Source organism: Papaver somniferum, chromosome 2 (genome assembly GCF_003573695.1).
Source record: "Papaver somniferum cultivar HN1 chromosome 2, ASM357369v1, whole genome shotgun sequence".
Taxonomy (NCBI): domain Eukaryota; kingdom Viridiplantae; phylum Streptophyta; class Magnoliopsida; order Ranunculales; family Papaveraceae; genus Papaver; species Papaver somniferum.
In genome coordinates, this window is record NC_039359.1 from 3,051,125 (window position 1) to 3,075,761 (window position 24,637).

At 40.4% G+C, this 24,637-nt stretch overlaps 2 protein-coding genes across 2 annotated transcripts; one reads left to right on the plus strand and one right to left on the minus strand.

Annotated features, from left to right (window-relative positions):
• The first annotated feature begins 250 nt into the window (after positions 1 to 250).
• On the plus strand, positions 251 to 5,845 carry LOC113346675 (probable E3 ubiquitin ligase SUD1). Its single transcript, XM_026590160.1, has 9 exons — positions 251 to 783; positions 1,370 to 2,062; positions 2,229 to 2,999; positions 3,091 to 3,302; positions 3,391 to 3,759; positions 3,857 to 4,014; positions 4,099 to 4,262; positions 4,383 to 4,529; positions 4,978 to 5,845. The coding sequence occupies exons 1-9, from the start codon at positions 415 to 417 to the stop codon at positions 5,485 to 5,487; spliced, it is 3,393 nt and encodes a 1,130-aa protein (XP_026445945.1). The 5' UTR covers positions 251 to 414; the 3' UTR covers positions 5,488 to 5,845.
• A 2,588-nt stretch (positions 5,846 to 8,433) lies between these two features.
• On the minus strand, positions 8,434 to 11,436 carry LOC113346676 (floral homeotic protein APETALA 2-like). Its single transcript, XM_026590161.1, has 9 exons — positions 10,308 to 11,436; positions 10,186 to 10,211; positions 10,045 to 10,075; positions 9,873 to 9,960; positions 9,591 to 9,781; positions 9,403 to 9,497; positions 9,169 to 9,299; positions 8,945 to 9,088; positions 8,434 to 8,850 (listed from the first exon to the last, which is right to left on the minus strand). Exons 1-9 carry the CDS (start codon positions 10,826 to 10,828, stop codon positions 8,593 to 8,595), a joined length of 1,485 nt encoding a protein of 494 aa, XP_026445946.1. The 5' UTR covers positions 10,829 to 11,436; the 3' UTR covers positions 8,434 to 8,592.
• Positions 11,437 to 24,637: the final 13,201 nt, after the last annotated feature.

Below are 24,637 nucleotides of genomic sequence, written 5' to 3' on the forward strand. Positions count from 1 at the left end.
TTTTTTCCTACAAAATGGGTGGGCACCTTCAGATTTATCGGCGTGGGTTTCACAGTGAAAAAGATCTGAAAAATGGGTCTCCTTTTAGTTTTCACTTAAAAAAAAGAAGAAGTATTAGTTTTATTGGTAAAAGTAGAAACATGTTGGGATACCGCCAACCGTTATCCTATGGCACCCCAACCAATTTGCATATAAAGCCCGTGGTAAAGCCCGGTGCCGCTTAAAAGCTTGTTTTGGCTGGAAAATCTCTCTCAGGTTTCTTGTGTTTCTCTCTCCTTTTTTTCTCCGGAAAGTCACCAAGACCAATCACAGTCTTTTTGCTAACCTCGACTCGTCATCACATCGAAATTTCGATTCAAATTTAAACAATCAAATCAATTCAATTTTGCAATTAACAATCCTAATTTGTTGGAAATGGAGATTGCAATTGAACAATCGAAATCTAATGAAGAAGAAGAAGAGAAGAGGGAAAGTAATGGCATTTTATTAGGAGGAATCGAAGCAGAGGGAATCGAAGGTTCCTCTTCTTCTTCTTGTAATTCTACAATCACAACAGAAGAGACTACGACGACGACGGCGGAAACTACTTCTAATACTAGCGGGAATATGCCTGATGGATATATTGATGATGATGATGATGAAGATGTGTGTAGAATTTGTCGAAACCCTGGGGAAACTGATAATCCTTTAAGATATCCTTGTGCTTGTAGTGGGAGTATTAAGTTTGTTCATCAAGATTGTTTATTACAGTGGCTTAATCACAGCAATGCTCGTCAATGTGAGGTATGGAACATATCTCTCTCTTTCCTCGATTTGATATTTGAATTACAGTAGGTCTTATTTTTATGAATAATTTATGAAATTGGTGTAAGTTTAAGGGTTTTAGGGAATTTAAGAATGTGAATCTGTGACTTTGAATAAGTGGGCATGGAAACTTAACCGCCCTTAACCGAATTCAGGTACGGTACTAGTCTGGAAATTTTAAAGAAGATAAGAGTGGATTTTTTTACTTTGATTCCTTATCCAGGGTAATGAAAACTGGAAATCAAATGTACCTGCAGAATCCAACTATCTGCATTTGTTAGTTATGTTGGCTGGCCTTGAAATTTTTAGTGGAGCGGTGTACTGATTAAGAGTATCCAGTTAGGATTTGGCATGACGTGCACAATAGATATGGAACTATAGAATTTTAATTAGCTGCTAAGATTAAACTGATTTTACCACTTGCAAAGTTTTAAAGCCCAACCGTTATTGCATTTCGTTCTACTTATGTTCTTGGTTTTCTATTAATTGCGATTTGCTTTTTTATTTTTATTTTTATTTTGCTGACTTAGATTTATTTCTATTAATCGCCTAATGCGTGATGCAGGTGTGCAAACATCCTTTTTCGTTCTCTCCTGTTTACGCTGAGAATGCTCCTGCTAGACTTCCTTTCCAGGAGTTTGTGGTTGGGATGGCAATGAAAACATGCCATGTGATGCAGTTCGTTCTGCGACTTGCCTTTGTGCTTTTTGTCTGGCTCCTCATAATACCCTTCATTACGTTTTGGATATGGCGACTGGCTTTTGTTAGGAGCCTTGGTGAAGCCCAGAGACTATTTATGAGTCATTTATCTACTACAGTGGTTCTTACTGATTGTTTGCATGGGTTTCTGCTTTCTGCTAGTATAGTTTTCATTTTTCTGGGTGCCACCTCTTTACGAGATTATTTTAAACATCTAAGAGAACTTGGAGGGCAGGATGTTGAGAGAGAAGATGAAGGTGAAAGAAATGGTCCCCGTGCCGCTAGAAGACCTCCTGTCCCACCTAATAGAATTCCTGTTGTTGATGGGATAGGTGAAGATGCTGCTGGAGGGCAAGGGATTGCTGGAGCTGGTCAAATTATCAGGAGAAATGCAGAGAATGTTGCTGCCAGGTTGGAATTGCAGGCAGCGCGCCTTGAAGCACATGTTGAACAGATGTTTGATGGTCTAGATGATGCTGATGGGGCAGAAGATGTACCCTTCGATGAACTTGTTGGTATGCAAGGGCCTGTTTTTCATTTGGTTGAAAATGCATTTACTGTAAGTCTAGTTTCCTTTTCACTAAATACCTAAACTCTAATCATGTCGATGTTACCAATTGTATATTTTGACTTCCTTGCTTCAGTTATATATTACTGCCATACAAAATCATGTTTGATTTGAAATTGGTAGATCATTAGATTTATGGTGTGATATTCTGGCGCAGGTTCTAGCAAGCAATATGATATTTCTCGGTGTTGTCATTTTCGTTCCTTTTTCATTGGGCCGGGTCATCCTTCACTACATATCTTGGATTTCCTCAGAAGCTACTGGTCCAACGGTCATGCCATTGACGGAGTCAGCCCTCTCTTTAGCAAATATCACATTGAAGAATGCGTTAAATGCGATGACAAATATGACATCTGATATTGAGAAACGCAGTCTGTTTAACCATGTCGTGGAAGTGGTTACAGAAACACTGAATACGAACACAACTGAGCTTGAAGAGGTCTCAAACAATATAGGGAAACCACTTTCAGCCAATCTTTTAAAAGGGGCATTTGGTGGGATCTCAAGCCTTTCCGATGTTACTACGCTGGCCATTGGTTACATGTTTATTTTCTATCTGGTTTTTTTCTACCTTGGGTGCATTGCTTTGATTCGTTATACCCGCGGCGAGCCGTTGACCTTGGGAAGATTTTATGGTATGGCTTCTATGATAGAGGCAGTTCCCTCCCTTATCAGGCAATTCTTGGCTGCAATGAGACATTTACTCACTATGGTAAAAGTCGCTTTTCTCCTGGTAATTGAACTTGGGGTATTTCCTCTAATGTGTGGATGGTGGTTGGATATTTGTACGGTAAAGATGCTGGGGAAGACTATCTCTCAACGGGTGGAATTCTTCTCAATCTCTCCCCTGGCAAGCTCTTTGGTACATTGGGTTGTCGGAATCATGTACATGCTACAAATAAGCATATTTGTCAGCCTTCTTCGAGGGGTATTGCATTCTTTTTTTTCACCCTTGCTTATAATGATTAGTAGCTGCCAGTGATCTTTATTGAATTTTTACTATCATGTGTTTCTGACAGGTATTACGAACTGGAGTTCTATACTTCCTACGGGACCCAGCTGATCCGAACTACAATCCATTTAGGGATCTTATTGATGACCCTGTACAGAAGCATGCTCGCCGGGTTTTATTGTCGGTTGCTGTTTACGGAAGCTTAATTGTGATGCTGGTATTTTTACCAGTGAAACTTGCCATGCGTTTGGTGCCCTCTATGTTTCCACTGGATATATTGTAAGATGTTCCAAGCATTATTTATGTCATCTATAGTGTAGCGTTACAATGAAGTTTTAATCATTTTAAAACTATTTGCATATTGCAGGGTATCTGATCCATTTACTGAGATTCCCGCGGATATGCTTCTGGTGCAAATCTGCATTCCTTTTGCTATTGAGCATTTTAAGTTGCGCGCAACAGTTAAAGCCCTGCTCCGCCATTGGTTTAAAGCAGTTGGCTGGGCACTTGGCTTAACAGATTTCTTACTACCCAAATCTGAAGATAATGGTGGACAGGAAGCAGGAAACGTAGAAAGGAATGATAGATTGCGTGATGTGAACCGAGGCGGAGTTGGTCAGCAAGATCGTGCTTTGGTAGCACTTGTAGCTGCTGAAGATCGAAACAGAGCCCCTCATGTATTGAGGAACTCTGATGTTGCAGAAGAGTATGACATTGATGAACAAGCCGATCCTGTGTGGGTATCTTGCATCAGGGCGTTTATAAGAATATGCTGTATTTATGAACTATAATGCTTTGCTACCTGCTCTAACTTTTGAATTTAATACTTGCAGATATGGTTTTGTACTTCGCATTGTTTTGTTGTTGGTGTTGGCATGGATGAGTTTGCTTTTTTTCAACTCCGCACTGATAGTTGTACCTATCTCTCTTGGACGCACATTATTTAATGCCATCCCTCGTCTCCCAATCACTCATGGAATCAAGTGCAATGGTAACATAGTTGCAAAACTATTCTTGCATTCACATTTTCCATTATTCCAAGCTGAAAATAACCAGTTCCAACTGTTTTTTATAGATCTATATGCATTCATTATTGGAAGCTATGTCATCTGGACTCTTTTGGCTGGAGCAAGGTATTGTATTGAGCACGTAAAGACAGGTAGAGCAAAGATTTTGTTGACCCAAATTCTGAAGTGGGGCAGCATAGGCCTGAAGAGCTCTGCACTTCTCTCAATATGGGTAGGCAATTTTTCTTCGTGGCAGATATCTTTACTGCGTCGTTTTTCATTTCTTCGTGTTATGGGTACTCGTATCTTTTGTTTTTAGATCCTTTTATCTTGTCCTTCAATATGTTTTCAGATCTTTATTATCCCCATGATGATTGGCCTGCTCTTTGAGCTTGTGGTGATTGTTCCAATGCGGGTTCCTGTGGATGAAAGTCCAGTTTTCCTCCTGTATCAGGACTGGGCACTGGGGCTTATCTTTCTCAAAATCTGGACTAGACTGGTAGGCGTTCTCTCATATTCTGAAGCATGCAAGTTCTTGTTTACTACGTGTTGCACAAAATAAGATTGCCTAGTTTATGGGGTTTTATTCCTATTAAGATGCTCATAATCCTGGCATACACCAAGTTAGGATGAAAAATGCAAGATTAATATCCTAGAAATGAACAATTCAAGAGTTACCTAGTTATGCTCATGTTAGAATATGACCGTTTCACTGGGTAGCTGAGGTTGTTCCAGATTACAGTCGGCTAGGGCACAGCATGCCGATTTTAGGTTCAGGCTGGTCTTTGGCTTACTCCATAAACTTCTCTTGCGAAATGGCTTACCTCATAAAGTTCTCTTACAAACATAGTCAGTGACTTCACGCAGTACATCTGCATAACAAAGAGATGTTCTAAAGGGAAACCAATTAACTGAGTCGATATGCACATTATTCTGTATTGAAACAGGTCATGCTGGATCACATGGCACCTCTTGTTGATGAAAGTTGGCGACTAAGGTTTGAGAGGGTGAGAGATGATGGTTTTTCACGGCTGAGGGGGCTCTGGGTTTTGCAGGAGATAGTGATCCCAATAGTCATGAAGCTGTTGACAGCGCTCTGTGTTCCGTACGTATTTGCAAGAGGGTTTTTCCCTGTCCTAGGGTATTCGTTGATTGTTAACTCAGCTGTCTACCGGTTTGCGTGGGTGGGCTCCCTTAGCTTTAGCGTGATATTTTTCTGTGCTAAAAGATTTCACCTCTGGTTCACAAATCTCCATAATTCTATAAGGGATGACCGTTACTTAATAGGCCGAAGATTGCACGACTTTGGTGAAGACAAGATGCCAAAGAGAAATGAGGCTGAGATTGTCTCCGAAACAGCAGAATCAAGTCAGCAAGATTCTGGGTTATTGCAACAGGGGCAAGAAGCTGATGTTGGATTAAGGCTGAGGCACCCTAACCAAATGCAGGCTGCATGACAAAAGGGTGTTAAGAATCAGAGTCAGCTGGAAAGGTCAAATGCACTTGGGCAATGAATCTTCGGCTGTGCTGCTGCTTCAACTGCGTGTTGTGATATTTTTTTTTACCGTGTAGTATACTCGGAAATTTGGTAGTAGCTTATCTTTATTAACATTCTTGTGAATATATGGAAATTTGTAATTGAGAAGAATCACCACTCCCCACCTTTCAAAGGGGAGGATAATGCGATGTAATTGTTCATAACGAAAACAGATTACGTGTTTCTGTCAAAAGACTAGTCCTTTGATGTTCACTCCAGGCTCTCGCCCATGTAATCTTATTGGTCATTAATAATTTATACCTGCAGTTTTTGTATTATTAGTAGTTCGTTTCCAATCATGGTTCCTCAAACTGACTTTTTTTTTTTTTTTGAACAGATTAAAGAGAGTTGATTTCTATCGTTTAGCCTGAGTCGTTCTCTCTCGGTCAGGTAAAAAATAAAAAGAAAATCTGAGCTAAAAATGAGATGGCTGGAAGGTGGTCTTACTCAAGTATTGGAATATTCAGACACTGTCAGATGAATTATTCAATCAAATCATGGACAGTTGTTCCCGTGAAGAAGAAGCTCTTTTATGCGATCAGATCAGACTTATCTTTCTCATCGACCCCACTGACTAGACTAGAAAATTGGGATGTAATTCATGCTCGAAATTAGGTGATCATTTATTTAACATCGAGTCATAGATTACTCACGTAGTGTCATTTTCAAGTAAATATAGATGATATAGATTCATAGATAGGGTTGAGGTTGAAGAAGTAGGCAAATGAACGATAGATAGAGAGGTTTAACGTTCCACAATCACAGACAAGTTTCCCACATCTCTGTTCCTTCCTTGCTTTTTCCACTTTATTACTCACACCCTTTCCCTGCCGTTTAAGCAATGTCCTAAAAAAGAAATTTTTGATACTCACTCTATTTCTTTTAATAGAATCAAATTCATGAGGTAAGGTACTAAATAGTAAGTCTATAAAGAATGAACAAGCAGTAGGTACTTCTAGACCAACTACGCTTGAGAAATTTGTTCGAAGCTTCGTGCACATTGCAATTGAACCAAAATGTCTGGAGCTCGAATCCCACTTGCATTATATCTCGTGTTCTAGTACGGTTGCAGTAATAAAGTCAAATAATATTTACATTAATGTTACATTGGGAAATTGGGATACAAGTGGGTTTGAATGCTCTAAACCAAAACAACTCAAAGGTAGCAGAGGAGAGAAGAAGTAAAGGAAAGGTTGGTGTGAGGTGAGAGAGATGTTGGTGGCCATCTTAGGTAGCAGAGTTTAATAGATCTGGTATAAAGCAAAGGATCTAAGAGAGTGTATGATTTTAAGAGGATTGTTTGTGGTGGTCCTTGCTGTCTTTCTCTATATCTCTACATCATTGGTATTGTTTTTGCACTGTGGTGGTGCCATGAAAACAGACTCTACTATATAATTCAGGACCAGACTGACCCAGTTAATTGCCAATTGAGAAGTTAAGTTTAGAAGAGAAGAGGAAAACAAAAATAATACAGTTGGATGGACCACTAAATAATACCATATCGAAAAGGAGCTCGATTTTGGGGACATCTTAACAAGCTTTTTCTTTGTGTTGTTCATTTAATTGCATATTTGGTTAAAAGTTAAAAGTGGACCAGAAAACCATATAAAACTATTTCCTCTTTTATTTGCAACCAAAAGTATCTCTTTTTACAACAACTAGTTTTCTGTTTACACTCTAATTACCTCTTTTTTTAATCTTAAAACATTTTTCATCTTGAATTTCACGTGCATGTCGACTTAATTAAATCGAAAAGGTTTAAAGTCAAAGTTGCTTAACCACATTTGAGAATAATTTCAAGAAACAAAAGGAAAAAATAATATTGTGAAGCAAAATCTTTTTAATTCCGTCTTCTACTTCTAATTACGGAACAAATATCGCGTTTGAATACACATCCAGAAATAACTTTTTGACTTCTATAAGTGAAAAGAGGCAAGAAGCTTGTTCGGGTGTAAAATTTTAGAAAAATTTGTAGGAGCAGAAAAGTCTATTTTTTATAAAGTAAAATATCTCTCCTTCCGACTTCTGTGGAAATTTCTACCTAGTCACCGCGGGAGGAGTGAAATTTATTTAGTTAGTTAGAAAAGGTAAAGGGTCAATTCAATATGAACAAAGAAAAGCTAATGAGTTTCTAGTATGTATTCATTAGAAGACTATAAATACAAAACCCTAATTATGGGGGTTTCCCTAATTAGGTTACAATTGTGGTGAGTGTTTATAGTACTCATTACCCACATTTGAGCTTTCATTACTACTCCTCTCATTATCAAAGCACATAAAAAAAAGAGGGTGTAGTGGTGGGTATGTGTATTGAAAGCAAAGATTATCAAGTCCCTCTCAATCAATAATGTCTGAAAAATCTGACTTTCATTAAATCATCTACATTAACATTGTTAGCCAGTTGTGAACCGATCTTTTTTATTTATGATTTTGGCACCTCACCTTCCACCATCTACCTTTGTTCACAAGTTTTACTTTTCTTCTATAATTTTTATTGTTATTACTTTATTAGGAAATTTGGTAAATATTTAGATTTTTCTTCTTTTGAGTGTGAGGAAATGGAAATACAGAAATTAGAACTTTTTACCTATAAATAGAAATTAAACCATAAATAGGAAATATAAATGAGTGCCTAGAATACCTTTAATAGGGTAACTTTTAAGTGCTTTATTGTTCAATCAATCTCCTCCACCTCTGTGACCCCCTCCCCATCTCATCAAGTCTTACAGTACAATCTCAACGAATCGTTTGCTTTAAATAAAAAACTGACCGTAAGTGAACGGGCATTGACCCATGGAGACCACACCAACAAAGATGGAAATGAAATCAGGTTAGAAAGTTAACCCATTGAGAATCTCTCTTCCAACGATTTCATGTTATTTTTCTGTTGTCTTGTTTACATGATCATTGAGGATCCATTGTTGTTCTAAGCTAAGGAGAAAGCTTAAAGCAAGATTCATGCCTAGAAATTACAAGACCCACATATATGTATGAGAGAAACTAAAAGGAATGATCATATAGTTGATCAAGTGGGTCTTTTAAGTGATTGGAATCCATTGATCTTTGGGAACCAACTTGGAGTTTTAATGACTTGTGATGGGAATCCTGATGATGCTGCTGTGGTTGCAAACATTGGCTGTGATGGTGATATATAACAAGGCCATCCATTACTATTACTTTTGTTTGAAGTTGATGATGAACTCCATTGCTGCCTTCTTTGTAGTTGCTCAATTGTGTCTACTTTGACTCTACTACCTCCATTACTGCCACTACTACTTGATAACTGAAACATCAACAACAAAGATTTGATGAGAACAAATAAGTTTGACTAATAAACATCCACCTGATAATTTTGAAGACTCATTGCTTACACCCACCTGATAATTCTGAGGATGTGATGGTGGTTGTAGATGATGAAATATCGGGCTTTCGCCAATAACTCTGAGCTGCTCATATCTGCTTAACTCATTGGTGGATGTTTGAAAGTATGGATTGTTGTTTCTAAATTGTTCATCTTGTAGCTGTGCGATTCATTAAAATTCTCATCCCATAATTATTTCCACAAAAAAGAAAAATGAAATCATCAGTAAGATTAATGTACCTTGAGTTTAAAGCCGCGATTACTCCTATTAGGTTGAGATTGGAATTTTGGAAGTGGTTGGTTGCCCTTGAATTCAAGCGTTGAAGCCGATGAGCCGAGACACAAATCAAGACTATGATCCTTGTTACTCCCTGTATAATTTTCAGAAAGTTCAAAAGACATTTTAGTATTTTTGAAGGAGAGAAACCATAACAAAATCTGTAAGCAAGACTATATTTGCAGCCACATACTAACCAGCTCCTGCATTGAGTTCACTGTCATATATACTAGGATCAAAGTTGGTCACTGCTTCCTTGCCATTGCACTTGATGGCAGCTTTATCATAAGCTCTATTGCAAGAAGATGCAAGAAGATGATTATAAAAGAAATTTATTTTGCCAAGAACAATGAAAATAATTTGTGTTTATAGTTAGATGATTTACCTGGCTGCTTCAACTTCGGTATCGAAAAGACCTAAATACACATACTTTTTGCCTAAGAATTGGCCCATTCTAGCTTCCCATCTCCCACATTTGTGCAATGTTACTCCTCTGTATTTGGAACTTCCTCTTGGAAATCCAGTACTTTGTCGACGAAGTACATGAACAAATTCTTCCTTGGTTAAATTGGTCATCTGTGGTAGTAATGCAAAACAATTAATTAATGTTGTTTCAGGAAAAATTTCACTCAGAGTTTGAATATTGTAATCTCTGACTGAGATATACCTGTTTTAAGTCATCTTCATAGTCATTAAGAGTGAAATTAATATCTGCTTCAACTCCCCTGAATTTGATTGCTGCTCTGTCATAAGCACTAAAAACAGATAAAATAAAATAAGGATCAGGAAAAACTGTTTTCACAAGAATATCAGAGAATTATGGTTTAAGTTTAACCCACCGAGCTGCAGCATGCGCGGTATCAAATCCACCTAATAATATCAAACCAACCAATCAGCAAAAATGTAAATTCCGATCAAACCCAAATAAAAAAATGTTTTGAAAACAGAGTTTAACTTAAAAAAAAGGCTTTGATTTTTACCCAGATAAACTTGCTTCCCGCAATCCCTGCATCAAATGAAACCAGAAAAAAGGAAAAGGATTAAAAATCTAACCACGAGATGAAATGGTAGAGAGAGTGGGTGAAACAGAAAGAAGACTAACCAAATATGAGACTCCCAACGACCAGTTCTTCTGTAAAAAGTGACACCTCTATACTGAGAGCTTCTAGACCTTGGCCCTCTTCTACTTTTCTTCAAGGGTTGTTGTGATATAACCTCCATTGATGTTTTTGAAGCTCCGACTGGTTCAGTTTGACAGAATTTTACACCAACCCAATGAGCTCTTGGGAAACTAGTAGAAGAAGAAGAAGAAGTATTAAACCCACCTCCTCCTCCGGTGGACGCACCAGTTATTGTAGTACTATTGTCTGATTCTTCCATTGGGAAAAACTGTCTAGTAATCATAGGTTCACCAATCTCTGTAGAAGAACAATCATGGGTTACAGAGAAACCAAAGATCTTACTACTTTTTCTCTTCAAACTTTCATCTTCTTGTGATACTGACGAAGAACTTGAATTTGAAACTGATCCAATCCCTTTTCCTTTCTCCACTTCTTCTATTATTTCTACATCCTCCATGGAAGTCTGCCTTGAAGAATCATTAAGATCTAAAGTGGTCTCCATTAGAGAAACCTTTAATATATATTTTTAACTTCTTTAAGACTTGTTTCCTCGTACCAGAAGAAAGGTTTGCTTATTTTTCTTCTTAGATCACTGATGATGATGATGATGATCTTATCTCTTCCATGAAAGTAGGATATTAAGTTTTGTCGGTAAAAGATATATTATTCCTCTCTTTTTCTCCATTTTTATATACATTTCTTTGTAAACATCCTCTGTTCTCTTTCCAATTTGTCTCTGTATTTTGGTTGGTGAAGATGGGTTGCTTCTTCAATTCAAACCTAAGAATTTCAAGACTTTTTATTTTGGTTCGAATTAATGGAAGGATTTCTTTTCTACCCACCTACTTAAATTAACACCAGAGGGTTTGAACTAGCTCTTTACCAGTAGAAGGGAAGGGAGGCATTTTTCAGTGCCTCTTTTCTCTCTCTAGCGATATATATCTCTCAATCTCCCTGCATGAATTAATGAAAATAACTCATGCCTTTAAAATCTCTTCTGCTTTAAAAATTAAATTATTATTTTTCCATTTAAATTGATTATTACTGATTACTAATGAAGAAAGAACAATCTCTTTCTAAAACTTATTTTCAGAACGTAACCAAATTTCAAGGCAATTCCTAACTCTTATTCCGATTATACGCGTGCCTGATTGGTGACAACTATCAGAGCATCTCCAGGAGAATGCCCACAAAATTCTACGTGTAGTTTTTATTTAGTCCTTTAATTTATGGGATTTACACATAGAATAAATATAGGACCTCAAATCTAAAAATCATCTCTAACAGTGAGAATTTCAACCCTTAAAATTACAAGAAAATTATTTAAGGATTATATGCAGAAGTAGGTCTGGTCTGGACCCTCACTTTCATTTCTAGGCCACTTTTTTTATTTCTTGCAAAACTAGGCAAGTTAAACGGATTCCATCCACTTTAACCATCTCGGTCAATTTATCACGTTGACTTGTCAATATCTCGCCAAAATATCATATAGGGAGATCTCATACATGTGGTAAGATTACTGAAATGTCCTTCACACGTGTGTATCAGTCACACACGTTAAGATGTCCACGTGTTGCTAAAATGGGCTTTTTACAAATCTAAAAGGCAAATTCTCCGAGTCGATTCAATCTTTATCATTAAAACCCAAATATGAGTATCAATTAGCACTCGATTCGGCGATATTCAACATGCATACAACCCTAAAATCGGCATCAACTCGATTTCAATCTCCTACTGTACTTTCAATTTAATCGATTATAATGTATGAACCAACATCGTGCTGTAATTGACTTGAATCTATGAGTGTTTATGCAAAGATTGAAACAAGAAAATGAAGATATGAGATGTTTAATGATGAACAGAGTGAATCGATGTTGCTGACGGTCTAATCAATGTTTTCATTAATGGGGTTATGTTGATGAATAAGAAGATGGGTTGCTCAAATTGAGTTTGAAACCATAAGATTTTTTTATTTCAGAAGGATGTTTGATTGATTGTTAGTGCAGAGAAAGATAGCGTTCGCTGCAGAAAGGGTGGTTCATGTCGAATACAAGCTGAGAAAGGGGTTTCAATTGTGGTTGTTATGAATTTATTACAGAATTAGAGTGAAATGGTTGTTGTGGAGGTTGAGATCGATGGGATCTGTGCTGCGGAGGTTGAGATTCAGAAGAGGTTGTGTAATTTAAGAACCAAAATTGAGACAGAGATGAAGAAGTGGAAGTTTGGTTTCAATTGAATTGAGAGATCGAAAAGGTGTTGGTTGTTTGACCTTGAAGTTAAGAGAAGGATGTGTTCTAAGAGAGTTGTAATGATGTTGATGTGAAATAGGTGATGGTAGAATTGATTTGAGTCCGCTGTTGTTGTTCCGAGCAGTATCTGAGAGAGGGTTATGTTGCTCAGAAATGTGGAGAGCTGATGGTTTGAGAGAGAGAATGGTTGTTACAGAGGAGCTGGAGGCACTTGTGGAACTGCAGAGTGGTTGAGGTACTGTGTTAATTGAATGAGTGCAGTTTATAGTGAATTGGTGGGTAAGTTTGATGGCTGAAGGGATGAGCAGGTGGAGTTGTTGATGCAGTGCTGCAGGAGTTGCTGCTGTGTGCATCACTGATTTCAGCTAAAATTGCAGATATATTGCAGCTGCAGGAATTGATATTAAAAGGTTGGTTGATGTTGGAGTTGGAGTTGTGCTGCGGAGAAGTCACAACTGGTGGTAAATGGGTTTGTGTGTTGCGTCAGAGAATGTCAGATCTAAGAAAATGGAACAAGCAAGAATTGGCTTTTGTTGTTACATGAAAGTCTGTGGAGAATAGTTGTCTTGCGTTATTGAATTGAGTAGGAAGATAGAGATTATCGTGCCGGGATGGTCGAAAGAACTGAAGCAGTTGAAGTGCTGCAATGTACAAGTAGTAGTAGGTGGTGTTGCTAGGTGTAGCTGGGAGAACAAATGGTGCTATGAGTCTGAGATGGAATTGCAGGGAGCAGGTGTTAGCAGTGATGTTGCTAGGTGTAGCTGGGAGAACAAATGGTGAAGAGATTAATGTGTATTTTATAGGTTTGAATGATTGGAAATGGGAGGTATTGGTGGAATTGAATCATATTGCAGGGAAAGAGATAGAATATGGTCTTAGAAATCAAGAGGGAGTTTATCTCTGAAGCAGCAGCAAAACGCACACGAGGTGCTTGTTAAAATGCATGAACCGCACAACTCTTGTTTCAGCCTAAACTGAATTAGCTTTGCCGTCAATTAGATACTGCTTTTGATGGATTATATACACACATAAATGAGTTGAATTGAGAATGATGGGTTCTCTTTTCTTCTGAGAATGTTGACAGGGAAATGTTCGTGATTACAGTACATACATGGGTTGAACTGAAACCGTTCCCCGATTTAAATCAGTGACACGAACTCAAATCATCGATTCAAAGGACTTCAAAGGAGGAACTGAGTTAAATCAATGATATAACATTAAATCAGTGATACAAAGGACTTTTAGGTATTTTTAGTTACACCTAACGGTGCTAACTTTCCATCCATCACTTTTGGTCAAAACTTGCCTAGTCTAGCAATAAATAAAAAAAAGTGGCCTAGATTTGAAAAGCACCAAAAAAACAGGCCTATTTTAGTAAAAAGCCCATTATTTAAAAACATGACGTGGAGGTGCAAACGGAGGTGTAAATAACACTTTCTTGAACACCTTCATATTTAGTAATTAGTCCCTCCTAACTTGTAGGACCCCACTGTTGGAGATGGATTAATGCCAAACGGGAGTCTAAAATCCTATGTATCACTTAAAATATAAATCTACCCTTTGTTGGAGATGCTCTTATCCGAAGATACACCAAATTACCGATCATCTAAGTCCTTTATCAATGGGTCAAATCGGATGCCCGGTATAACCTCTTTACGAGTTGGAAAATTAGGCTAAGGCCCCACCCATGGGTTATCCATAATATGAGGGCCTTAATTAAAAGAAGTTTAAATTTAGGCCCAGAGTTATTAAAAGACATGCATACCTTTTTATATATGAGGGAGGATCCATGGACACTCTTAGATGGACAAGGCCGGACAAGATTTGCGCCATTTTCTCCGCAAAACCCAAACGATAATGAATTTAAGTCTAATATTTTGATGGTATATTATTCTTATAAGACTCTACATTCCTAAAAAAATGAGCACAATTCGAGATGTATAAAACCACCATCTACCCCTTTGAATATCATCCGTTCAAAATTAACGGTTGAAATTAAGATCGGTAGATGGTCAGGTTTGCTATCTCGAATTGCATTCATTTTTGGTAGGAATATAAAGTCTTATAACAAGAACATATCATTAAAATATTAGACTTAAATTCATTGTCGTTTGAGTTTTTCAGAGAAAATGGCGCAAATCTTGTCTGACCTTGTCTATCTAAGAGTGTTCATGGATCCTCCCTCTTTATATTTTGTCAAGCCCATAATTAAATAAAATTTAAATTGATTGATTCTAACGCACAATTTCGACCTTGATCTAAGATCCACATGGTCACCAGAATTTAGCCAAATACAAGAGAAATCGCTTGAACAGTACCAAAGACCAATGTTCAAGTATCAATCAATTTCAATCAACAACCAAAGGTCGGATTTCCAATTGATTGATTCTAACGCACAACCTGTGATATTTGAATTATATAAACAAAATATAATGCGGAAAAGAAATAACACATACACCAGAATTTTGTTAACGAGGAAACCGCAAATGCATAAAAACTTCGGGACCTAGTCCAGATTGAACACACACTGTATTAAGCCGCTACAGACACTAGCCTACTACAAACTAACTTCGGTATGGACTGTAGTTGAACCCCAATCAATCTCACACTGATCCAAGGTACAGTTGCGCTCCTTACGTCTCTGATCCCAGCAAGATACTACGCACTTGATTCTCTTAGATGATCTCACCCACAACTAAGAGTTGTTACTACCCAAAGTCGAAGACTTTAATAAACAAATTTGTATCACACATAAAATTCTATGATAATAGATAAATCTGTCTCCCACAGAAATACCTACAAGTTTTTGTTCCGTCTTTTGATAAATCAAGGTGAACAAGAACCAATTGATAACCCGGACTTATATTCCCGAAGAACATCCTAGTATTAACATCCTAGTATTATCAATCACCTCACAATAATCTTGATCGACGCGGCGAAAGAAGATATTGTGGAATCACAAACGATGAGATGAAGATGTTTGTGACTACTTTTATATCTTGCATATCGGAGATATTAATCTCAATCCAATCGTTAAGATTGTACTCAACACGATAGAATATGCAAGATCAGATCACACAACTACGAGAAAGTAGTATCGGTATGGCTCACAATCCCAATGAAGTCTTTAAGTCGTTAACCTGGTTTACAAGAAGAAACCTAAGGTTAAAGGAGAACCAACTCTACCTAATACAACTAGTATCACACATGAGGTGTGGGGATTAGGTTTCCCAGTTGCTAGAGTTATCCCTTATATAGTCTTTCAAATCAGGGTTTGCAATCAATGTTAGCTTGGTAACAAAGCATTCAATATTCACCGTTAGATGAAAACCTGATCAGATTCAAGCTAATATCTTTCAACCGTTAGATCGAAAACTTAGCTTGTTACACACAAATGAAATGCACGATTTTAGATTTGTGTAATCGTACCCAAACATGTACATTTGTTGGTTCAACTGTAGTTAACCAAATGGTTAGCCATATGTGCACATTCATATCAACCATATTCTTCTTCACCATAACTAGTTCAAATGACTCAAATGAACTAGTTATAGAGTTTTTAAATTGTATAAATCTTATATAATTATACAAGACACAATCGAAGCAAAAACGATTTGATTTACTCGAATCGTTTCATGAACTTTATAGCCACGGTTTGCAATTTGCATTCCTTAGTTTATATAAATATAAGTTCACAAATAATCGTCTTTAGATATAACCAACTCAAGTTCGCGGACTTAAATTTCCAGAAGGAGTTCACAAACTCCAGCAGATATTCTCGGGATGAGAACCTCCGCCAGTTCGCGGACTGGGTTCGCGGACTGAGTTTGCGTACTGAGCTCACAGCTCTTGTTCCGGTTTTCCTGATCAAAAAAGTACGCATACTTTGGTTCAAGGAATAAGGACTTATACATATATGTGTTGCCACACAATTCTTATATCCAACAATGGTTATATAATCTAAACTCTCATTTCAATCATTGAAACATTCTTAGAGGATGTTATATAGTTGTTATTCACAAACCATTTTTTGTCAAAGCCATTCTCAAAGTGATTGAAACATAACATGACTTTCGTCACTAGGTAAAGATGAACTTGGCCAAAGAGAAAGCTTACCAACACATATTTCGAGAAATAGATAGGCGAGATAAACTCGGCTCGAAATAGCAAATGTGTATAATCAAAGTCTATATAGCAAAACGACTTTTGTCTCAAGATAGGAGATAGAGTAGATATATACTATTGAATGATAGATAAGTTCAAGTCTCCACATACCTTTTAGTCGATGAAGTTCCACCAGTTCCTTGAATAGTCCTTCGTCTTGTATGATGATCGCCATGGAGTTCTTGAGCTCAACTACACTTTTTATCCTAGTCCGAGACTTAGCTATAGTAGACTAGAAATCAAGACTTAAAGTTTTGATCACTAACATTGACAAACATGCTTGATATAGCAACGCATGCGAGTTCGACCGAGCATTGCTCTAACAATCTCCCTCTTTGTCAATTTTAGTGACAAAATTATCAATACATATGGAATACAAAAATAAATAAATAAACTTTTATAGCTCCTATTCCACATGCCTAATCTTCAACATCACTCGAAATCTTCGTCACTTCCAAGTACTCCAATGATCCCAAAGGTTGTAAGTTCAGCATCATCGTTGTTGAAAATCCGTAGCTATAAAAATGAGAAAACATAATTCTCAATCATTTTTACACAGTTGTTGATGGTGGTTTTTATCTTAGGGTTAAAATCGTAAAATCGTACATCTGACATGACGTCACTATGACCATTTGCGCATTTATTGAACCAATCAGCATGCCTACGTAAGAATTACCAGGGTACCTTTTTTCTACGTGTGTCATGTTCCACGGCAGAACCCTTAGCATTGACCGACATCATCTATACCAAACCCTAATTCTCATGCTACCGTGCCAATGGCAAACCATGCCAGCCACGTCTCCGCGCCAAGGCATGCCAACCATGCCAGCCGCGTCACCGTCCCAATAGAAAACCATGCCAGCCACGTCTCCGCACCAAGGCATGCTAACCATGCCATCCGCACCACCGTGCCAATAGCAAACCATGCCAGCCACGTCTCCGCACCAAGGCATGCCAACCATGCCAGCCGCACCGCCGTGCCAATGACAAACCATGCCATGTCGGCCTTTCATTCACGGCCGCCAAAATGAAGGGTTGCGATAATCAACGACCACCCTTCTATCTGAGATGCAGATCTTAGTCGTCCAAGTTCGCCATCCGACGCATGGTAACCTTTGGCCCAACGCCAAAACCCTAATTTTTGCTGCGCCCAAACTATGCCTAAACCCTAGTCTGGCCGCGCCTAACACATGCCAAAGCCATGCACGACGCTGGCCGCCAAAAAGAGGGGTTGCGATAATCAACGGACACCCTTTCCATCTGAGATGAAGATCTTAGCCGTCCAAGGTCACCAACCAACGCATGGCAACCTTTGGCCCAACGCCAAAACCCTAGTTTTGGCCGCGCCTAAACCACGCCAAGGCGTGCAAACCATGCCGCATGTGCCAATGGCATGCCGTGCCAGCCACCTTTCCGCGCCAAGGCATTCCAACCATGCCACATGTGACAATGGCATGCCATGCCAACCACGTTTCCGCGCCAAGGCATGCCAACCATGCCAGCCGCACCGCTGTGCCAAATCCATGCCAGTCTCTCCTACATGACCATTGGCTGCCAAAACGAAGGGTGGCAACAATCGACGGCCACCCTTCCATATAAGATACAGAACTTAGCCGTCCAAAGTCGCCAGCTAACGCATGGAAACCTTTGGCCCGATGCCAAGCTCTGATTTTGGTCGCGCCTAAACAACGCCAAAACTCTAGTTTTTGGCCGCGCCTAAACTATGCCAAAATCCTAGATTGGACATGCCTAACCATGTTAAATCCACGCTTTCATGTCGCTGGATACCAAACGAAGGTTTGAAATAATCAACGGCTATCCATCCTCTCAAGATGCAAAATCTCGACCGTCGAAGGTCACCACCGAGCCGACAAGTCTCCAAGCTCAACTTGCCAAACAGCGGAAACATGCTACGTGTTTTCCACAAAAACACTCGATACATCAACACATGTCACAAACTGGGGGATGCTCATTGGGTATTGGTTTGGCGGTTTACAGCGTGCGGCGTACACTACGCCGGTTACAAGATAGTGTCATAAGGATGAGGCGGTTATTAAATACAGGGAGTAATGGTGAAACGCTTTCCTTCATTATGGAACATCAATTCCAGGAGTTACCGGTAACCACCTCCTCCCATTGACGCACCGGTTTTCCATTTCTTACGAGACCATAGTACGTTTCACTTCGACTTGTATAAATAGGTCTGACCTATTTCCACCGAAAAACAAGTTTTCGGTCAGGAACATACAACACTCAGAAATCACTTGTTATCTTTACCATATGTTAGATTTCACTTTCTGATACAAGTCAAACAACTACTCTTCCAGAACCGACTATTCTGGTCTCAACACTCTCTTCGCTTCCCTCCCCAAAACCATCCCTTCTCCTCCTCTTTGTGACCGAAGCAAGTGTGGAACGGCCATTTCTTGGTTTAGACCGGATTTGTACAGATTGATCTCTCGAATCTAAAGTACTCCCTTGCAGTACATTTTTAGGGTTTAGACTCGTTTCTCACCCACTCACGCGAAATTACCGAAATCAGCAGAAACCGTTTTCACCCTCAAACAATTGGCGACCACAGTGGGAGATTAATATCTAGGTTACAATATCAATTTATAACTCCCAATCTCTTACTTCAACCCAGACATCAAAGTGGTAAAAGCAAACGATCCGCTCAGGGATCGGAGACTTAGTTACCAGGCGACTCAGTTACTAGTCACGACACGACAAGAGGTGAATGGGGACTTCCAATACCAGGAGACTCGGTTACCAGTCATGGAACGACGAGAGGTGACTGGGGACTTCCAAGATGGTAGAAGTAAACGATCCACCCAGGGATCGACGACTCGGTTATCAAGTGACTCAGGGACGACTGGGGACTTTCCACAATCACGGCGGTGTTTCCCACAAAAAACTCGGACTTACACCCAGAAGGTTCATTTTTCGTCAAGAGATAAAAAAAAAAAGGAGTAAGTCTTGCCAACACTTCAAGTTTTCACGGGAATGATAAAACCGATAGCCATGTTATGTTTCATCCCATGCTCTCCATCGACACGCAACACTAGCGGTTCCATGGTTTTCTTGGGATGTTTGCGTCAATTGTAATAGTAACCAAGACAATATTATTCTAAAAAAATTCATTCAAAAAGAATAATCCAAAACCCCCATAGATAACAATTATCTTTCAATTCAAACTACAACATAAACTAGGCGTTTTACTTGCCTTTCAAAAAAAACCTAAGGAAAGGAGTTCGGAAGACAGAAATACATTCAAGGAAAGTTTTTCAACAATGGCTTGCTCTTCTTAGATAAAGCCTCCCTCGCGCTTTCGAGAACCCACCTTTTCAGATTCAGCTTCCTGGACAACCTTTTGATTTCCTCCTCCTGCCGTGTGATTTCATCCGCAGAAGGGGCTTCGACCGCTATGGCTTTCAGCTTTTCAATCTAAGCAAATCCTTCGACAAACCAGGAGACGTTGAACTCATGGTCTACGCACATATCACGATGAAACTTCCAGCTTGTAATCACGTCCTCAGAAGCGGCGCGGCCAGTCACTTTGCACATATCATCAATCGAAAATAAAGCTTCCTCCACACGTTTGTCTAGAGCAAACTGACTAGTGACCTTTTTGGTTGTGGATATGTGTCCGTACCTTTCCCATATCTGGGCATATAGCGTTTCATATTTGGCTGGCACGCTGAAGCCCCCAATCAACACATGATCCGGATAAGAAACCAAGTATGGAGGAGCAAAAGTGGCGCCAGCAACTGAACCAGTGACCAGCAAGGGATTCCAAACTACAATTGTGCCTGCAGACACGGGAATGCTCTCTGTTATATGGGTCGCAACAACACTTTCAACTTGATCAACCTCTGTCTCTAGATTGCCGATGTGGCTGTCGCGGTTAGAGATAGAACTGTATCTCCACGAGCCTCCACTTCAGGGCCATCTCCAGAAGAGGATCCTTCCTATAATGTCACGAGCTAGACACTTTCAAAAAAAAAAAAAAAAAAAGAGGAAGAAAGAAAGAAAGATGTGCAAAAGACTCACTGATCCGCTTTCAGAAGAAGACTCATTACTGCTGTCGGAAGAGCTATTCTCGTCATCATGAGATTCAGATTCAGAGATTTACTTCTTTTCAGACTCCTCTTCACCGTGGGAAGGTTCATCATTGCCACCCCCTGCCTCAAGAAGTGTCGCCTTCTGATGACGTGCAAGTTCAGCATTGCCACCCTCCGCCTCAACCTCAAGAGGTGCCGCTTTCTGACGACGCGCAAGTTCGGTAAAGGAGTTCACACTGCTGAGACCCTGAACAAAGCTCCAAGACGGATATTCATAAATGAAATGAAGGTTTACACAATCCAGCTAAGCCGGGGAGAAGATGACGCATACCCGGATATTGGAAGAGCTGAAAGTCACGAGAGCCGCCGGACCTGACCGAAATCCACATGCATGATTCTTTGACCTTCGTTCCTTCGCTTGGAGAATGTCCGCATTCCGATCCCTTGGATAGCAAGGAACTCATCCTGCCAGAACGCATTATACTTGGAAGTCGTCGACGGGTTTCTTTCCAAGGGATAGAAGGGAAGACTCTTACTCGGCGCGAGGGCACTGGCGTCAAGAACGGCGGGCAACGGATTCTCTGAAGCAACCGGCTGACGAGCAAGAGGGACTCCTTGGTCAAAGCCCATATGTCGAGATGCCCGAACAATATTGTAGGAGGCTACCTGGAATGATCCTCGAAAGAGAGGCGGTATATAACCAGGCACGAAACTTCGCATGAATACAACCTCTCCAACACTCATATTCCTTTCGTCAGAGAGCAAAGACATGTTCGGAGCAGAAGAAAAATTGTTAACCTGAACTATGGATGCGCACACCGGGGCCCACGGGCAAAAGTTGACCGTATACGAATTGTCGAGAAAATCAACCAGGTTTGAACCGGCTGTTGGGAGCCTATTCTACCAGCGAAGTAACCTCGAACCGTCGCAAGCCTCCGGAAGTGAAGCCAACGGTTTAGGAGCGTGTATCTCGAAATGCTCCCATAACCATGCCTGGAAGAAAGTGGCATGGACATACGAGTCCACTTTCATGTATCCATTTGAAGCGCGCATGTCTGCAACCAGATGATCCAAGTGTGTGTACAGAGAACCAAGAAACAAGCCGCCAATGGGGAGAATGACGCCTTTCGCTAATTTTATGGCAAGCTTGATAAGTTCCGGCCTTATCTCCTTCCTACCAGGGCCATCATCGAAAATATCTCTTGATAACCAAAGAGCCAAGAATGTCGCGACATGAAGCATACTATTCTTTTGATCCGGTTCCAACTCATCGGGAAACCATTGAGACACCCACCAGCTGTAGAAACACCTCGTTTCATTTTCTTTCAGAACGAACCCTTTCGACTTCGCAACCAGAGCGTTGTGTGTCTCTTCTTCATCTTCTAATAACTTGATATCGAGGTTTCCTGTTATGGGAAGATTCAACAAAACAGCAACACTTTCTAAGGAGATAGTCATTTCTCCCCACCTACATACGGCCGTATGAGTACCTGGACACCACCTGGAGATGAAAGCAACCAGACCCGAGATATCTTTCCTAACTTGAACCTTGCAGAGGCCGCGACAGCATCAGTGATTTGCGCCCCGGTCAAGCTAGATCTTACGCAGTCTTGGATTATCATGAATCGCATCCATTTCTCGAAAGAACGCAATGGACTCACAGTGATTTTAAAGTCAATAGGGGAAGCAGAGTACTCTCCTATGTGGAGACAAAACCTTATTACACCCTCTGGTCGAACCGACCGGGTCCTGCTTTCATCTTCGAAACTGGTCAGAAGAATCGGCACATACTTGGGATGATTTCTCCTAGCTGTGGCAGAAGACATCGTGAAGAATTCATCATCCGTGTTTGGTTTGGAGTTGCCAACGTCTTTTGGTACAACAAGACTTTTCTCAGGTGACATCCTAACGAAAGTTTCTTACGCTTTCGCTATCGGGGTAACTACACTGGAAACAAAACAAAGGGAAGTTACTACAAGGTGCATGAAAGCTATTTTGTCAGCAATGGAGAATCTATTTTAGACGCGAGCCAACTTGTTTTAAGTTGCAAAGTCATCACATACATAACCGAAGAAATGGAGACTACCAAACCCTACGAAGCCACGGAAAGCACACTCCTTGCAAAGCCGTACCTTGCAACGAAAAGTACGCACCCGACCAAGAAAGCATGCTCCACCACGGAAACTACACGCACGACCACACCAAGGAAAGAGAGGAAACCCTAGAAACTGGGTTTTCGTGGTGAAGGAATGGGTGGCAGTTACCTTCCCATGCATGCCTACTTTACGTAATAATTAAGATGGCCGACATTACTACGGTATTCACGCAAAAATATTTCTACAAATTCATGGAAAGTATATCTACGGCTATGGTTCACACCAATACAGAAGAACAATATTTCTACAAGTTCATGAAAGGTACACCTATGGCTAGGGTTTGCACCAATACAAGAAAACAAGAAAAACAAATTGAAGAGGAAACGTTGGAAGACATACCTGGGATATACTTGCTCACTTTATTGCTACCGCGCGTCCAGGACGTAAGAACAAAGGTATAAAATAAAGGGGAGAGGCCGACCCCTTTTATAGGCGTGACACTTTGGAGTTTGAATAAGGAAAGGACTTCCTATTTGAGTTAAGTAAGGAAAAGAGAAAATCGGGCCCGCGAAGACAAGCCACCACCGTGCCAACAACCCACGCCATACCAAGCCAACACCATGCCGAGCAATCCGCCCCATGCCAAGTCCAAGCCAGCGCTGTGCCGAGTCCAAGCTAGCGCCATTCCAAGTCCGCGCTAACCCCCACGCCAAGTCTACGCTAACGCCCCATTCCAAGCCAATACTACGCTGGCGGCTCCATTCCAAGTCAATACTACGCTGGCGGCTCCATTCCAAGCCAATACTACACTGGAGGCTCCATTCTAAGCCGATACTATGATGACGGCTCCATTCCAAGCCAATACTACGCTGGCGTCCCCATTCCAAGCCAATACCACGCTGATGGCTCATATTCCGAACCGAGCAACGCCAACAACTCTCTAAGACAGCACCTCCGCGTTCCCTATCCTAGCACAGATGACGTGGGACCAAGCCAAGTCGACAGTCTACATCTCACCAGTTCACGATCTAGCCAGCAACACCACGAGTAGAATCTATGCCGCCAACACGAGAATCACAAACTCTTTGTACCTCTCGAAAAAGGTTAGCGGGGTCTTCTTGACCATCTTCCCACGCCTTATCACTTTGTTTTTGTACTTGCCTGTTACCATCTTATGCTTACCTCGCACCAAAGATCTCGTTCCGAGCTAAGCAGGGGACTTAATGTTGATGGTGGTTTTTAGCTTAGGGTTAAAATCGTAAAACCGTACATCTGACATGATGTCACTATGACCATTAGAGCATTTATTGAACCAATCAACATGCCTACGTAAGAATTATCAGGGTAACTTTTTTCTACACGTGTCATGTTCCACGGCAGAACCCTTAGCATTGACCGACATCATCTATACCAAATCCTAATTCTCATGCTACCGTGCCAATGACAAACCATGCCAGTTACGTCCAACCATGCCAGCCGCATCACCGTGCCAATGGAAAACCATGCCAGCCACGTCTCCGCGGCAAGGCATGCCAACCATGTCAGCCACGTCTCTGCGCCTAGGCATGCCAACCATGGCAGCCGCACCACCGTGCCTATGGCAAACCATGCCAGCCACGTCTTCGCGCCAAGGCATGCCAACCATGCCGGCCGCACCACCGTGAAAATGGAAAACCATGCCAGCCACGTCTCCGCGTCAAGGCATGCCAACCCTGCCAGACGCACCACCGTGCCAATGACA